The 17,057-nt window shown below is 44.4% G+C and overlaps 3 protein-coding genes across 4 annotated transcripts; 1 reads left to right on the top strand and 2 right to left on the bottom strand.

Moving 5' to 3' along the window:
- Positions 1–2,477: 2,477 nt before the first annotated feature.
- Positions 2,478–9,058, bottom strand: LRRC42 (leucine rich repeat containing 42). The gene is made up of 8 exons (XM_005521181.3): positions 8,978–9,058; positions 7,560–8,047; positions 5,346–5,477; positions 4,193–4,311; positions 3,758–3,846; positions 3,562–3,675; positions 3,325–3,409; positions 2,478–2,959 (listed from the first exon to the last, which is right to left on the bottom strand). Exons 2-8 carry the CDS (start codon positions 8,030–8,032, stop codon positions 2,703–2,705), a joined length of 1,269 nt encoding a protein of 422 aa, XP_005521238.2. The 5' UTR covers positions 8,033–8,047; positions 8,978–9,058; the 3' UTR covers positions 2,478–2,702.
- Positions 9,059–9,108: 50 nt separating this feature from the next.
- Positions 9,109–13,092, top strand: IFT25 (intraflagellar transport 25). Of its 2 annotated transcripts, XM_088060698.1 has the most exons (6): positions 9,109–9,322; positions 9,749–9,855; positions 10,185–10,253; positions 10,792–10,835; positions 11,301–11,409; positions 12,617–13,092. In XM_088060698.1, the coding sequence occupies exons 1-5, from the start codon at positions 9,225–9,227 to the stop codon at positions 11,406–11,408; spliced, it is 426 nt and encodes a 141-aa protein (XP_087916824.1). In that variant the 5' UTR covers positions 9,109–9,224; the 3' UTR covers position 11,409; positions 12,617–13,092. The 2 variants fall into 2 exon arrangements, with proteins under 2 accessions (XP_087916824.1, XP_005521237.1); XM_005521180.2 differs by lacking the exon at positions 12,617–13,092 and having other exon boundaries at positions 11,301–11,525.
- Positions 12,008–16,338, bottom strand: DIO1 (iodothyronine deiodinase 1). Its single transcript, XM_005521179.3, has 4 exons — positions 15,976–16,338; positions 14,323–14,466; positions 13,141–13,340; positions 12,008–12,673 (listed from the first exon to the last, which is right to left on the bottom strand). Exons 1-4 carry the CDS (start codon positions 16,307–16,309, stop codon positions 12,608–12,610), a joined length of 744 nt encoding a protein of 247 aa, XP_005521236.3. The 5' UTR covers positions 16,310–16,338; the 3' UTR covers positions 12,008–12,607.
- Between the last annotated feature and the right edge of the window lie 719 nt (positions 16,339–17,057).

Genomic DNA, 17,057 nt, shown 5'->3' with positions numbered 1-17,057 from the left:
CTGGCACAGCCCTGGGCCAGGGGATTCTCCTCTGCCCACATTGGGACCAGAGTGAGCCACGGGAGGGACACTGAGAACTGCCCCGAGCAGCTGGAGCTGAGTGAGGTGAGCCTCCAACACATCTCCATCGTCCTGATCTTCACTGGCAGGAGGAGAAGCTTCTATTTGTGTTCAGAGCACATCTGCAATGTGTTCTTTTTTGTTTCAGCAGTGACTTTGAGGGCTCTGTGTTGATGCTCCCAGGACACTTCCTTGGGAATGCTGTGCAGGGAGTGACACCGTGGGGAGCTGCTGCTCAGGCCACCTCCTGCTCCTTTCTCAAACCATGAAGGCCAACACAGAGAGTGTAATGACATGGAAAACTGGAGAAGTTTCAGGGTTTTGGGGGATAAATCATGTCCCTGTGACAGCCAGGGCAGGGAACCAGCATGTAAATAACCTGCTCTTCACTCAGGGCTGTGCAGTTTTGCAGCAGCAGGTTGAGGACAGCCATGGAGATGGGATAGGTCTCACTGAAGTTGGCAAAGAAAGGAGGAATAAGAAGTCTCAGCCTTGGAGCAGAGAGCAGCAGAAAATCAACTGCTGCTCCCAGGGTGGTGTAGGATGACACTGGATCTGTTTGCTCCTTGTTTTGTTCCTCTGCCAGCAAGGCAGGGTCAGGCAGTCAAGCCTTCGAAGCAGTCCTCAGGATATAGGTATGGACATGACACTGAAATTTAAGAAAGCTGAGGTTTTCTCTGCTCCTTTGAAAATCTCATCTGTGTCTAAAACATCGAGGAAAACCCCACATTTACAGTGAGTACTCTTACTTTTCTGGGCCCAAAATAAACATGAGGTGATCTTTTTCCCATTGCCACCCCAGGTCACAGATATTTAAAAATAAACCCCTGTTCACTCATCTCTTCTCTGTCCTGTGATCTGCAGCTCTGCCTGTCACTGTAACTCAGATCAATGGTGAATGTTGCTTCTAATTTGTCACTGGGATATAGCTGGAAATCGGAGAGATCTTTTTATAAATAGCTTTACAGTACTGTGACTCACAGCTCACCTGAAATGAGATGGCAAAATCCTGCATGGGGAATGTTAAAGCTTCTTTTTCTCACCTGTCCCTCTCCAGGCCTGGCCAGGGTGCACAGCATGTTTTCTTGTGCCTGTGAAATGTTGTCCCTGTGCAGTAAGGATTGAACTTAATCAGCTGTTAAAAAAACAAATACAAGAACACTCATGCTTAGCACAGGGCTTAGGGAATGGGATTGGTAAAAATAGGATTGGTGAAAAAATGTGCATCTCTCCATGGTCAGATCAGCACATCTCCAGTGCTGGAAGGGGGGGTAGCCAAAAATTCCATGGTGGCACCAGAAGCAGCTTGAGGGGGAAGAATTCACATCTTCCTCCCCTCTGAGCCGCTGTTTTGAGTCACAATTTGTGCCATTATTTGTCTCAGCAGAGAGCTGATGTAGTTGTCAGGGGAAGGTATTAATAGCCTTGAGTTTCTGGGAAAAGAAAGTGGGATTTGAATGCAAGTGTTTTGTGTTGCCTGTTTTGTTTGTTTGTTTGTGTTCCTTTTTTGAGGAAAATTCTGCAGTAAGGGAAAGACAAAAGGGTTTTGTTCTTTATGCATTTTTGAGCTGAAGTTCATTTTCTTGGCCTCTTCATGGTTTCCAAGGATGTGCTGCTTTTCTTGGTGATGGATTATGGTAAACAGTAGTGTAAAAAGAAGATATCCTCTGAAGAAGCGCTAGTAGGGGAAACCTGGAGAAAATCCTTGGCCTCATGAGGCCCAAGAGGACAATGATGAACACTCTGCACCTCAGCCAGTTTTGATGGAAACACTCAGAGCAGGGATTCAATGTTAAACAGTTACCTGCAGCATTACAGCTATACAGACCAACATAGAACAGGTCTGAATGTTCAGGTGATTTACAGCTGATCTGCATAATCAATATTTGAGTTAAAAATGCCCCTCAATGTTTCCAGATGGAGAAGCACAGTTAGTGTATTGCAGGCACACTGAAAATGGTTTTTAAACCACAGAATGATGTCAAATGCAGTGAATTTGCTTGTGAGGGAGAATGAATTACGACTGCAGAGCATAATCTCTACAGTAACCTCATTCCAGCTCTCATTTCCTGGTCTAAAATGAGAAAGAAAGGGGACTTGTGTTCCACTTCGGGGTTCTGCAACGGCTGTTGGCAAGGTGATACTGCCTCTGCCTCCCTTCCCAGAGGTCTGTGCTTATCCTTTGTTCTCCCTCCCTTTGCCACAGCCCCATCAGCGCAGCCTGATGCTTTTGGGCTGAGGTTTCTGTTCTAGCAGCACTGTAAACATCCCATGGCAAACTTGACATCCCACTTGACAAACCCAGTGCAGCTTCATTTCAGATGAGCTGCAGTGATTCGTGTTCTGCCCCTCGAGAGGCAGGAGAGGAGCAGGGATAGGACCAGCTGTTTTGGTAAAAAATGCCTTCATCAGAAGAGTTAGTTAAGGATGACAACAAAAACTTTATTTGAAAAAATTATTATGTATTGAAAATATACAGTAGCATTACCAACCTTCTTGTCTCTATCCCTTCCCCAGCACAGGTTACCCCACAGGCATGTCACAGCAACCAGATTTAACTTGTGTCCTTTGTCACTCCCTCTCAGTATGTCCAAATCCTGTCATCAGCAAGAGAACAAACAAAAGAGACACTTCTTTCTGACTCAGTAGGTATTTAACAAATCCCAGTCCTCCACAGTGAGGCACAGATGCTTCTGTTTGGAAGTCCTTTCTCTCTCTTGTTCAGACAAAGCTCTTTTTTTACTGTTCTTTAATTCATGGCTGCCTGCATCCTCCTTTTTCAAAGGTAAATGGCAATTCTGAACGTTTTCCTTATAAAACTGCAAGTTTCCAGATGCTTTAGTTTCTGGCTCCACCAGTGTGCATTTGACTACTTCCTTTATTCTGTGTGTCTTGCCATCTACAAGCAAAAAAAAAAAAAATCAATTTTAGATTTTGGGAAAAACACAATTATGCTGTAAAATGCGTAACTTTGTGGTACAAATTGTTTTGGCCAAGCCAACTTGGATATGTGCAGAGGGAAAAATACTGTTTATATTTTGGACTCAGAATTTTAAGGAAAAAACTCAGTTGTTATATGTGCTGTACTTGAATTATCCAGCAATCTAATGAATGAAAAAACTCAAGTACACTGTAATGCAGTTACACAAAGTGCTGAAATTCCACAGTGAAATTCCACTATTTGTACTATAACCCCAAAAAGTATGGAAATACTCCCTGTAGAAAAGAAAATAAATTAACTCTGGTGTCCATGCAGTTACGTACAGAAGTGAAGAGTTGCTACTCTGGATCTCAAGTTGTCCTGGGGCTTCATGGCCTCCATAACTGCCTGTTCCCACTGCAGAACTGTCTGAAAGAACAGATGAAGCAGTTAAAATGTGTCTTGTAAAATTTACAGAACTATCATTGGAAACAACTCCATCCCTTGTTCTTTCCTATTCAGTGATTTTGTTTTCTATAAGGCAAATTTTTAGAGAGTAAAGCACGTTTAACCCCCCTTACCTGTTCTGCCCATCCCTCTGTTTTGCAGTTACTGTGATCAAATTCTTTCAGAGGCACTTTAGAGTGAACCAGGCCTATCTGTGTTTGGAGCCGCTTTATGACAGCATCAACATCCTGGGAAAAAGGGAAATAAAGCAGTCAGAGGGCAAGAACTTCTATTACACTTGTCCAGTAAACTTTTCCTGATGATTTTTACCTTGAGACCTGCCCCAGAAATGTCCAAACAATTCAATTTCTTGAAAGAAAGAAGGTATCCAATTCCCACATCTGTGATTTTAGGGTTACCTGTAAGGCCAAGTAAAGTTAATTAAGTTGCATGATGTGGAAAAAGATGATCAAAATACCAAGGAAGTATTTGTTCCAAAAGCTAATACTGGAACAAGACTGGCTTTCTCCCTCTAATTATCAAAATACAAACATTTACAATACCAATTATCAAACTACTAAAAATATATATGTAAGTACCAAATGCCTGAGACAGGTCTGCCCTGTGCCTTCTGGCAGGCTGCTGGTGAGATCTGGCTCATGGGAATCAACAAATTAACCATATTCCTTCAGTGCTAAGGGGGATAAATTCTTTATCAGAAAAAGGACACAGGTTCTTTCTGTGATGAAACCATGGAGCACTTACAGGACAAGTCCAGCACCAGCAGATTCTCAAGGCCCTTTTTCAGCACACGGACGGGCGCTGTCATCCTGCGCAGGCCAGCATCTGACAGGGAGTTGTCCTTCAGGAGAAGCCTTTTCACACTGGCAGGAGAGATGCAAACATACAGTTTATGGTCATTATTTCTGACAATTCTGCAAAATGTCCTAAAACTCTGTGTCAGAAGGGCCATCCTGTGCCAGCCCCTACAGGCTCACTGTAAAAAGCAGTGAGAAAGGAGCCTGGGTTAGCAGGACTAACAAATATCTTTATATTTCCCTGCTAGCTCAACAGAAGCACTACTTGAGCAGCCATTCCCACAGCTCCAGTGACAAACTGATCCTAGAGCCAAACATTTGCCAACATAGACAATAAGCTTCTTTATACCCTGAAGTTCTTTATACCGAGGCTGCCAAACTGAAATGCACTCAAAGCTAAGAAAAAATGCTTGGCAAAATGAGAGAGGGCAAATTTGATAAGTGATACAGCAATGATTTTAAGAAAATAATGAGGTATTATAACATAGATTAACAAAACTCAGGAAAAAGCATCATACTAAAGTGCTCTCTTCAGAGCACTTCAAGACAAAACCTTGATGAAAAATGCACCAAAATCTTACAGCAACATAATATATTTAATTAGCAGTTGTCCTACCTATTGCTTCCAAATGATCTACTTGTCATTATTTGGTACCAAACAAAACTACAACATTTACTGTTTTGAGATGTTAATTAACCAAATATTCAACCTCCTGCTTGCAGAAAACTTCATTTAGAACGCTAGTTTGGTTAAAAATTTGGCTGATAAAGTTCCCCCTTAAAAACAGGAAATGTAAAACTGTTACAAATGTTAAAGATGCATTTTTTTACCCTGACAATGAAAATTATAAAAAGTTGATATAAAACATGAGACAGTAAATTATCTTGCATCTTTTTAGTACTTATTATGATTCGGTATGTGCTTTGTGTACAATAAATTCTGTATTTTGTTTACCTCCTGAACAGGTTTCATGAGCAACCAAAACCTTCAACCTTACACTCTGCAGCCTGTGAAACTTCCCTTTAAAGTCTCAGCCCGATTCTCTGAACTGCTCAGTGGTAGGAAAGAAAGTGTCATTTTTAGCTCAAGAAATTGGTACCTAGACAGGGCCTCTTTGGTGAGGTGTTCCAGCAGCTCATGTTCATCTCCAAGTTTACAGCAGGAGAGATCCAAACACGTCAGCTCACGGAAAGACTTAATTTCTTCAAGCTTTTCAGAGATAACCAGGTATCTGCAAAGCCAAAAAAAAAAAAAACCCCTCAGTGCTCAGGCATGTAAGGAGGTGTCTACATCCCCAAGTGTCATAAGCACAATGCACTCGTTTCTGCTAAGTAGCTGTGTGAAAATTGACAGAAATTACCCAGCTGCACTAAGCACCTCTTTATGTGCAGCTGGCACACAACATGTCTGAATTCTCAGTCTTCTCCTTAAATCACTTTTTGTGGTTTTGATTTGATGCAAAAACAAGACTAACAAGACTTCAACTTGAAAATATTGCTACTAGGAGCCTCTTTACAGATTACTGCTGTATTATTTTAGAATAATGCAAAATATCGCAGTTTATTGTAAGTCAGCTTCACAAACTGCTCTTCCTCGGTGTCTAGGCAGGGTATAGACAAACCCACATTCATCCAGGTTTAAAATCCACCTCAAATGTGGATTTTAAACTGGACAGGATAGCTTGTCAGTGGCAAAATTTTACTTTTTATATACATCAATAAAATACTTGACAAGAGGTAAAAGTCCAGGACTGGCCAGAGCTGTGGCCACACCCCGGGCAGCAGTTACTCAGTGAGGTTTTTTTTAGCTGTGCTGGTTCCCTGGTCTGATTCACTCAGCAGCCACGCAAACATCTGTGCTGGAGCTATTCAGTGGGAGGTTTAGGGATGGGAACAAACCACTGAAGAATGGCAGGCATGAGTATGCAGTAATGGGCACGTAGCCCTCAATACCTCCCCTGCAGTCACCTCTTGCTGTCCCTGTGGCAAGACAAGCTCTAAATTCACTGATCTCTCCTGAATTTACCTCATATTCCCCATCACCCTGAGGTCAGCATCTTCACTGCATCAACTGGGGATGATTATTAATTTGATCCCTCCAGGAACACCTCTTTGTCCATGCAAATAAGGAGACCTTAATATCCTCCCAGTGTCATTTTACCCCTCACACCCCTTTCCTGTGCAATTTGGTTGTGCAAAAAGCACAACGTAAGAGTCAGAGCACAAGCCAATTCTTGAGAGAGATTATTAGCTCAGGGGGGTTCTGGACAGGAGAGCGGGCTCTTCTAGAAATAAAATTAATTAGAAAAAGATTTAATGCGCTACTTCCTGGATTTCAAAGACTTGAAACTTAACTCAGCTTCTGTAATGGCAAAAGATGCCAGGAGTAGCTTAATTTCTAAATAAGGCCCATAAAAATTATCTGCGCTAGAGATAAAAAGGGAGTAGGTTTAAAGGATAAAACAAAGGATAATTGACTTCTAGTCAAACATTCCTACTGTGCTCAGAACACCCTTGGCACTTCAGATGAATATGCCATTACTTTGATTTTAAACTGGATAAACCATCCCTTTTTCAAGTGTGGAGATGGAAGAGACAGGTTCTATTACTGGGAAAGATTTCAGCAGGAGCAAGGCTTTAAAAACACAATCCAGTTTTAAACTTGGAAAGACTCTTTCAGTGAAAAATGTGAGCATTGAGAAGATGAAAAAACTAGTGCTGGACTGTAACCAGGACCTTGTTAAAGTATATTCAATATGGGGGTAGCAACAACAATAAATTAATGTAAAACCTGCCTGATTTCAAAGCCTGCAACTTACCCACAAGTGTGTATCTTCTTGTGAGCCCCCAAAATGAGACACAACAGCAAGGTTATAGTTAGTAAACATGAACAATTTGCAAGGGTGTATTTTATCTGTACAGTCAGCTAAGTGTGTCAAAAGCTTTTACACAGCAGTTACAGAAACATCCCATGAAATGCCTGAGAAGGCACTAAACACATGGATTTCCACAGAAGTGCTGATTATTATTGTTAAAAACAGTTGCAGGTTTAATCCTCCACATAAGATCCCCTGCTGGTTAAAACAGATGGAGTCTGTTACTTCTGTTGTGATTTGTATCTTAAAATGAAACCTGCAGCTGCACTTGTAGGAAAGGGATGGGACAAAAGACAGCAAGCACAAGAATCAGATAAGGCTCAGGGCATTTCATTAAAATTAGGTGGTGTTATAAGCCCAAAATGTATTTTTATTTAATTGAAGTGTACTAGCAGAAAGCCTTAGCAGGTGACAAGATTTGTCAGGGGACACACTTACCTGTTCCGCAAGCACAGTGAGCACAGCACCAAACCGCCATAGGCTTCAGTGAACTTCTGCAGAGCTCTCAGTCCTGTCACTGGCTCTGTGAACTTTTGTCTTGCTTCTGCTGCTGAAAAGAGCTTTTCAGCAATCTGCTCTGGGAAACCAATCAACGAGTCAATGTGATCAACATTGTCAGAAATGTAACCCAGCACCAGGCTGAAGAGAGACTTGGCCGAGTAGCGGAGGTTCCCCTCCTTAGTGTACGTGAAGATGAAATGATCAGTCCTCTGCCTCCTTGCCCTATCGTCCTCCCTGTTCATGCAAAGCTCCACTGAAAAACTTCTGGAAAATAGACTAAAAGGCCTTGTTTTGGGAGTGACATTGTGTACGCTGCCTGCACCCTGATTTACCATGTGCAGCTTCCCATTTTCACGCACGTATATTGGCCCAGTATCCAAATGGCTTTCTGAGTTGAGACAGTACGACATTCCCCTCGACCAGCTCTGCAAAAACAAGTCACAGACAGGTGAAGAACAGCCACAAAGGAAAACGGGACCCGGGGAAAACCCCAAAGCTGGCAGCACCCCTTAGAGCCCCGAGCATGGCCATGTAGCCCTGCGGTGCAGGGAGGGCAGGCTGTGTGGAGCAGGGGTGTGAGCCGCCTGCCACCAAACCACACACCCCATCCCAGTGGGAACTGGACCCCGGGCTGGCTGAGGGCCCGGGATGGATCCCAGGCCCGGGATGGAGACAGGGGCAGGGGGAGAGGGGCTGGGTTTGAGTGGGAAGTGCCCCCACAACCAGGCCTGGCTCTGCTGCAGGCAGGAGAAGGAGGAGGAGGAGGGCACATGTCTGAGTGCAGCAGGGCAATGGAGCCTGCTGGAAGCTCCCTCCCTGGGAGGGTGGGCATCTCCCGGTGTCCCTTCCCCAGCCGGTGCCGGGGGGGCTCTGGTTCGTGAGCGGGTCCTGCGGGGGCAGGAGAGGTCAGAGCTGCCATGGCGAGGGGCACCTCAGGGACGGGATCCTCTCAGCTCCTGCCCTGCGCGGCCGGGGATCGAGTCCTGCGGGGCGGGAGGAGATCGCGCCCGAGGGGGGCCGGGGGTACCGAAGGGATGGGGAAGCGGGTGCGAAGCGATCGGGTCGGAGCCGGAGCGGGGACAGGGGCTACGTTGGGAAGGGTCTGTGATGGGATCGATTGTGCCCGGGGGTGAGAGCGCCGTGAGCGGGCACAGCCCCGAGGGGCACCAGGGGAAGGGACATAAGGAGACGGGGCACAGGGGGAGGGGGCACAAGAGGAGGGGGCACAAGGGGAGGGGGCACAAGGGGAGGGGGCACAAGGGGAGGGGGCACAAGGGGAGGGAGCACGGGGGGAAGGGTCCCCTCAGGGAGGCCAAAATCCCGCTCGTTCCCCGGTCCCCCTGGCCCCCACCTACCTGGCCCGGGAGGGGCCGCGCCGTCAGCCGGGCCGGGCTCGGCGCTCCCGCCGCCCGTCCCGCAGCGCCCGCGGGCGGCGGGTGGGGCCGAGCGGGGGGCGGGCGGGGGGCGGAGCCGAGCGGGGCACGGCGGGAGCGGCGGGTCCCGCCCGGCCTCCCCCGGCCTGCCAGGGGCGATCCCGGCTTCCCGCACCGGGAGGGCCGTGCGGGGCAGCTGCCGCCGGTGCCCGGGAGCCGCGGCCCCGCGATGAGAGGCGCCGACTGGTGCCGGAGCTCGGCGGGGGCCGCCCTCGTCCTGGCCACGTCCAGCGATGCCGAGCACCCCGCCGAGAGCGTGGCGGACGGGTGAGGGCCGGGCGGGGGGAGCGGCTCCTCCCGCACGGAGCCCGGCGGGGCTGGCCCGGGCTCGGCCCTTCGCCCTCACGCTGCGGTGGCCGCGGGGTGCGAGCGCTCGGGCCCGCCGCCATTGCGCGCTCCCGTGTGCTGCCGGCGCCTGTAAATACCTCCAGAGAGCTGCCCCGTCCGTGCACAGGGCACTGCTGAAAGTACCCCCAGTAAAAATACCTCCCCCGTCCTTTTCCCCCTCTTCCCACTCCTTTTCGTCTCTCTCCTTCCCTTCCTCACCGTCCCCCTGTTCTTCCGCCCCTTTCTTTTCCACCCCTCTTCTTTCCCCCTTCCTTTCCCCTCCGTATTTTTTCTGTGATAAATTTCATTCAAGATGGCTAAAGATGGAAAGCTGAAGTTGAGGGGTTTGTCCCGTTTTTTCTACAGAAGCTCCAAAACATTTTGGACGACGACAGGCATGTTCCCACAGGAACTGATTATTGGTTTTCCCAAATGTGTAAAAATCAGCAAAGTCGCCATCCAGTGTTATTTGGGTAAGACTTTGTGTCTTGCAGTAGGTAATATGTGCTATATTAATATGTGTGTCTGTGCCTTAATGAAAGTTCCCACAGCAGTGTCATAGTCTGTACGTAGCCACCTTTAACAGATTCATAAACATTTAACTTCACATAAAGATTTTGCGTAAAGATTCATTTTCACAAAGCAATCATCCTTCATATGCACAATCCCCATAGCTTAGACAAAAAATGAACTAGTTAATGCTCTGAAAGTGCTTTGTGGCTGTAAAGTGATGGAATAAATATCAGTATCAATAAAGAATCAGAATTTGCGTTGATATTTTGAATTTATATATATATTTTAGTGCGGACCTTAAGGATTGAAAGAAGCACATCTAAAGACCCTGTGGGTTTTGAACAATGCATTGAAAAAGGTAAGGCTGAGTTTGTGGGGTTTTGTGGGAACAATATTGGTCTTTTTCAGTGCATCACTGTAACCCCCTCATCTATTTGTTAAGTGTGGCATGATGTTTATTTTATTGGACATTAATGTAATGGTCACGTTTAAGTGAATTTTGTTAACACTGCTGGTCTCTGCAGCAGTTTAGAGAGTAAAATGCTGTATAAGGGCTAAAAGCACTACTTGTGCACTTTATGTTCCAAAAATTAAAAACAGGCTTACACAGTATAATAGAGTGACATTTCCTGCATTGTTTGGTTTGGGGATTGGCTTTTTTTAGTGCCTCTTGGGTGACCTTTTATATCACTGTAATGAGTGGGATATATATACACACACAGACTGGGATATTGCAAAAAAGTATTCTCTTAAATCACCTGTAAAAATAAAAAAGAACAATGTCTCTATGCAGTGTAAATTCATAGTCCTTAAACTCACTTGAACTCTGAGTCCAGTGAAAACGTCACAGCATTGCACATTATTTTTCGTTATTTACCTTAAAATATGTTTTCTAGATTTGCAGCACAGAGAAGGACAGCTGCAAATGGAAGAATTTCCAGTGAGTATTTACAGCATGCATCTGTAGTGGTTCATGAAATGGGATGTCTGGACTAAGTGGGGAGAAATCATAAAAAGCCCAAACATGTCTTTATTTACAATTACTGCTCAGTTGGTGTTAAAGAGAGGAATTTGTAGATTGTGGTGTGAAATTGCACTTCCCAGCTGCTCCTCTGTAGATTATGCTATGAAATTGCACCTGCCTCATGCTCCTAACGAGGTGCAAGGGCCCTTTCCAGAAGTGTGGCAATCTTCCCTCCTTCAATTGCTGCCTTTAAGGCTGCAGAATTCAGGAGGTGATGGGATTTTTTTTTTGAATTGCAGGTCAAAGAACTTGATTTATGTGCAATTCAAAAACAGGCACTGAAATATCCAGATCCTTGTGTTTAACAAACTTCTGCAAATGTGGTTTGGTAGTTTTGTTACTACAGAGAATGCAATAACATTATTTTTATTCCTTCTGCAGCTTCCTGAGTTCCAAGCCACTTACTTGCGTTTCATCATCAAATCTGCCTTTGATCATTTTGTGTCAGTGCACCGGGTGATGGCAGAGGGCACAGCAGACAACACTTGAGGTCAGCTTAAATTTGGGCCTCCATTTTATTTTTTTATAAGGAAGTTTCATTTTGATAGCTGCACTGTAGAGTATGTTTATTATTAGAACCTTGTATTAAAGTTTTTTTTGAAGGTATGGGTGTGGTATGTATTCCCTCCTGGTTTAATGTGTGGAATAGAATAGAATGTAGAATCATTTAGGTTGGAGAAGACTTTCAGGATCATCAAGTCCAGCCATATCACAGTGCTGTTGTTCATTTTAGTAACAGCTTTTTCATTTTGTAACCTCAGCTGTCAGCCTAGAATACCTGAGCATAACTGAATCCATTTAAGGCAGTATGTTTATATCAGGCCTACATAATACATGAATTAGAACTCAATTTCCTGTAAAGTGTTTCCTTTGCACTCTCAGTTAAATAGAAATAAAAAAGGGATAGCTACTTAAGTGAGATGTATTACTTCCTACTGTCAAACAAGTCCTTTAAAAGTCCTTAAATTGGTAACTTTCTAATCAGCTTAAACACAGAGATTATTAGAATGAATATAAATGTCTGCTAATGCTTAGAAATCACCTGGGGGAGAGAGGCAGGGCAGGAAGGGAAATAATCTGAAGCCAAATGAAGTACTTTGATAGACTTTTAATAATTGTAGATCAATCCCTTGTTTCTGTAAATATTTTCTAGAATCAGGTCACAGCCGCCAGTGCTTTATGCTGGGACCATCATAACAAATACTCATGGAAACAAGTGCTAATAGAGATTGTCTTGCTCAGAAGCCTCCTGAAGTTAGTGAAAGGGAACATTTTATATATACAAATGCAATGTGTATAGTAATGAAATCAGTTGCTTTGGCTGCCAGTGGACTCTTGGAAATGTCACCACCCTGAAGTTTATCCTGCAGGATATTCCTTACAAGTGTAAATGTTGGTGTCCAGAGCTCCATGGAGCCAGCTCCCAGGTTACTACATGTGGTTTAAGAGTAGTAAGTTACTGTAGAACAGAAGTTGGTGTTGTAGGGATGACACCTGAGAGCTTCTAGACAAATATAATGAACATTATTCCATATGCTCCTTACATTCACATACAACATTCTTCTTTTCTTGTCTCTATGGCTGTTTTTAAATATTTTTTTTGGTCCTTAGACTCAGGTCTGTGACAAATTATCCTTGAACTTCTTTATCCAGATAGTTTTTACTTCAGAGTCCTTTTTTTTTTTTTCCTATTTCAGTTTTTCCAGGATGACACGTATTTCCTGGGGGCGGTAATTCCAGGGCCCCACTCCTCCCTGCAAAGGCAATAAAATGACACAGTGATGCTTAAGCAGACAGAGCAGAAATCCTTCAGAGCACAGCAGCTGCACCAGAGCTGTGGGCAGGTGTGCCTTGGGCTCTCTTTCCACTGGAGCCATCCTTGGGAGATGGTTATGCACTGGTTACACCCTGTTTTGTCACCAGGACAGAGCCACTGGAGGTGGGAGGTGTTCCTGGATCTCACAGCTTAGATGTACCTCGTGTTACTAGTGAGCCAAAAGATAAATATTTGAGCAAGACAGGTGTACATCGAGTATGTACATTATAAAGGCCCAGACTGGTTTTGCTGCATGTTCATTTCTCTCCACATTTACAGTGCATTGTGCAATGTTTAGCTCTCAAACAGAATGAAATACTGACTGTTAAATGTAAAGCAGTCTCAAGTTACCTTGAAATTTAAAAAGCTCTGTATACTGTGCTCATTGCTACTGATATTTTTTACCTTGTAGAGAACCTTCCCTCCTTGAAGCATGTAGAGTCGTTCTGGCAGCGCAGCGTATTTTGAACTGCTCAGGTTTTCCATAGTGTCTAAAACCACTGGACATAAAGGGTGATTTTTCTGAAGAAATTGTGCTGCAACTTTTCGATCTTCAAGGCTTCTGTGATTTTTAATAACAATATTGTTTTTAAAAGCCCATCCATCTAAAACAAATGAGGGGATTTAGCAATGAAGGTTTTGAATATGTGCAAGGGTGGACATGTACTGTCTCATATCCCAAAACTAGGTTAAAAGAATCTTGCAGTTTATTCCTAACATCAAAACCTACCATGAAATGAAAGCCTCCCTCAAACTATGGCAGCACTAGAGCTTTGCAATAAGTGGTCCCAGGATCTATTTTTTTTCCTTTTAATTCCATCAAACCATATTTACCTCTTGCCCTGGATTCAGAAATATTTGATGGATTTTAGCTGAAATTTTTCCACAGAAATCAACCCTAGAAAGACACCATGTGGGTAACATGTATTCTGCTTGGGTAAGATTTGTCAGTGTTGTACATTTTGCTTGATTGTACTCATTAAGCCTATAAGCCAAAATTACAGGTCTGTGAGAAGCGAAATGTGAGCCAAGACACACGTTTGTTTTTCAGAACTATGCAAACAAACATTTGCACACAACTCTTCCCAGTAAAGTAGAAACTAGAAAGCTATAAATGTTAGGTTTTAGAAAAACATTTAATCCTGGGATAAAGCCAGTGCCAATGTGTTACTTAGAATCCAGTGTAGATAAACAAGTGTGGTTTGTTTGCTTGCTAAATTTTTCAGATTTAACTGTATCCTGTTCTTAGAAAATGTTAAAAACTAATATTTTTTTTAACATATATTGTACACTTAACTTTTGTTCTATGAAATTTCATTTCTTCCTGTTTCCAAAAGGAGCTGTACTAACATTGATAGGCAATTTTTTAAAGATGTGTCCTTCACTTGAGTAACTCAGTGTAAAGTCAGAAGTGTAAGTAGAATCTTAGGAGAATTAGGGACACAAATTGGTGCTTAGATGTGGTGTTGCCACTCGTGTTGAAGATTTCTCTCCTGTTTGCAGCCTCCTCCTTTGCTAGCGCATTTTTTCCCTAAAGGAAGTGACACATTTGAAGCTGTGGTTGGCATCACTGTGGTTGTACTGTACCTACTGCATGAGCTTCCTCAATGTAGATGATAAGGAAATCTGCTATTGAGCTGAAATCTTTGATGAGCTTGTTGAACTCATCAAATTTTAGCATAAATGAAGGTCAGGTGCAGCTTCCAAAATTCAGGATTAAAGGTCGGTTATCTGGGAAAAAATAAAGATTAAAAAAAATAAATTTGTGGTTAAGCGAAGGGAGGAATGACAGAAGTAAATACGCTGAACTGAGCCTCTGATGCAGAGATTTCTGGACAACACTAAATCACCTCATAAACTTCTCTTAGGTCAGTAAAATCAGCAGCAGAACCTCTGCATCTCTGCAAAGCAGGCATAAAGGTGTTTTTCCTAGCCTGGCTTTGATCAGTTTACCTAAGGGAACCCTTCCCAGTACAGGCAGGAGGCAGCCTGCAGTCACACAGCTTCTCTTTTCCTCATCACGAGAGCAAATTTGCAAGTTACCAACATTTTTGGGATAGGGAACTGATCCAAAAAAGGGCATCTCAGCCTCCCTGGGATCTTCAGTATGGAGCAACTTCAAAGATACTAAACATGGCCTTCTGCAAGGTTATCCAGGGACAGTGGTTCAGGGGTGGGCATTGAGGACAGAGTCACAAAGCCTTTTCATGTCCAGATTTTTTTAGATGTGTCAGTTCAAGCTGAGCTGAGGGGAAACTGCAGGCTTTTCAGTCATGCATCACAGGCTCTTATGCTTTCAATGTATTTCTGCAATTTCCTGACCAAACAGAACGCTGGTTATATGTTATTAAACTAACCTTACACTGGAAAAAGTGTCTGCAGTTGCTTACAAATTAACACCGTTTTGTGTTGGTGTTGGCATCTGTTTGCAAGGCCTTGATTTAAGAGAGACTGCAGGACTTTTAAGCACCTCTTTTAGTCTGGTTATGCTAAATTCTATTAAATTTGTTCAAGATCTTTCTGGCGTGGCTTAACTTAAAAGCTGCTGCTAACATAGATCCACATCCTAAAGAATTAAATAACAGTGCTACCTTCCTGGAGATACTGTGTATCTCTTCTTCAAATTTGCAGTCCATTTTCTACATAAATATCTATGTATAATTAGGAATGCAGAGTGAGAGAAGGATGTAATCCCTCCCGTGGGGATGGAGGCTGCAGCTTAATGATTAATTCCACATTCTAGTGAGATCTCAGTGGGAGGCAGCGGACAAAGTACAAAGCAGCTACTTCTGCTTTATTCCCTGCCACTTTGGATCTGGAAAAACCCACCGTGTGCTTTCTAGGCTTTAGGCTGGCAAAGGGAGCTGGTGTGGAATTTTCCGTATGGACAGAGAACGACAGCCAACACTCAGGATTCATTGCAAATGATTCAATTCTGGGCTTTCCCTCCTTAAAACTAATTATTACCTTGGCTTTCATCAAAAAGCGTTTTCAGGCGGAGACAGGTCTTGCAAAAGCTCAGTGGTGTGAAGGGATAGCACAGACAGGGTGATAAATGCAGGTTAATTTTGAAAATCAAGAAGCAGCCAGAGTAAGTGTGCTGCATCTTCTCCAGCAGGTGAGTGTTGGTGGTCTGTACATGGTGCACTCAGGGGCCAGCTGCCTGTGCCTGTTCCCTCAGCAGCATTTCCTCATTTGTGCTCTCAGCAAACCCAACCCAGCTGACCTCCAGTTACTGACCTTTCATGAAATCCAGGACCTGACAAACTTCCCCGCCGAGGGTCACCACTGGCGTGTTGGGGGCAGGGTGTCCCTCGTAGGCTTCATCCTCCAGCCTCTTCCACTTCACCTTCAGCACAAATTGCAAATATTTGAAGCTGAAAAAAGTCGGGCCCCAGTTTTCGTAGCTGAACTTTGGATTCCGGTTCATTCTGCTCTTTTCACCCATCTTTAGGATGTATCTTTTCATGGCATTGGGGAACAGTATCATCAGTGTTTTGCCAACAACAACAGACAGAGTAACCTGCAGAAGAATCAGGATTTTCTGTAGGAATACCCTGATGCCCAACATCATGGTGGAGAGGTCTGGCCACTTGTGATGGGAGCACAGTGCAAGGCAGGGGCAAAGGTAGAGGATGAAGGGGAGGGAGAATGTTCACGTGTTTGATATTCTGCCTTGCCTTGAACACTGTCCTCTCCCTGCACTTCAGCCCCTGTGTGAGCAAGGATCCTGTCAGGCACGCTCCCTCCAGCTGCACCAAAGGCATCAAGTGCAGCCAGGCTGGGTGTGTGGTACTCACTGCACAGCTGTGAGGCTTATCCACAAATGTGGTCTGTGTTTTACAAATGAAGGGAGCTGGATCAGGGTGTTCTCCCTGAATCCCAGAGTAAAGACTAAGGTGCTGATGCTTGAGGCCTTGGTGTGATGCAGATGCTTTGCAAACAGTGCCCCGTTCCTCCTGCTTTGCCTGCTCTGGGGCTCTGCTGCACTCCATGTTTTGGCATTTTGGGGCTGAAAGATTAAATATACACACACACTCCGGTATATACAGTATCCAGCTAGTCCCCAGCACAGGAAGGAGACGGATCTGTTGGAGCAAGGCTTCAAGAGGCCACCAAGATCAGAGGGATGGAGCAGCTCTGCTGTGAGGAAGAGCTGGGAGGATTGGGATTGTTCAGCCTGGGGAAGAGAAGGCTTTGTGGTGACCTATTTGTGTCCTTCCAGCACCTGAAGGGAGACAAGGCAGATGGAGAGAGTCTATTGACAAAGGCCTGCAGTGACAGGACAAGAGGGAATGGCTGCAAACTTAGAGAGGACAGGT

This window comes from Pseudopodoces humilis, chromosome 10 (genome assembly GCF_049639895.1).
Source record: "Pseudopodoces humilis isolate 2021_Gansu_Grassland_sample_001 chromosome 10, ASM4963989v1, whole genome shotgun sequence".
Lineage (NCBI taxonomy): Eukaryota > Metazoa > Chordata > Aves > Passeriformes > Paridae > Pseudopodoces > Pseudopodoces humilis.
Note: the sequence above shows the minus strand (reverse complement) of the source record. Positions and strands in the feature narration are given on the sequence as shown.

Excerpts from the sequence above, each read along its gene's own strand:
- IFT25 (XM_088060698.1), top strand. The coding sequence starts at position 9,225 with ATGAGAGGCGCCGACTGGTGCCGGAGCTCGGCGGGGGCCGCCCTCGTC. Across the intron at positions 9,856-10,184 it reads CGCCATCCAGTGTTATTTGG|TGCGGACCTTAAGGATTGAA; the intron begins GTAAGACTTTGT and ends TATATATTTTAG. Across the intron at positions 10,836-11,300 it reads TGCAAATGGAAGAATTTCCA|CTTCCTGAGTTCCAAGCCAC; the intron begins GTGAGTATTTAC and ends TTCCTTCTGCAG.
- LRRC42 (XM_005521181.3), bottom strand. The coding sequence starts at position 8,032 with ATGTCGTACTGTCTCAACTCAGAAAGCCATTTGGATACTGGGCCAATA. Across the intron at positions 3,410-3,561 it reads CAGAGGGATGGGCAGAACAG|ACAGTTCTGCAGTGGGAACA; the intron begins GTAAGGGGGGTT and ends CTGTTCTTTCAG. Across the intron at positions 2,960-3,324 it reads AGTAGCAACTCTTCACTTCT|ATGGCAAGACACACAGAATA; the intron begins GTACGTAACTGC and ends TTTTGCTTGTAG.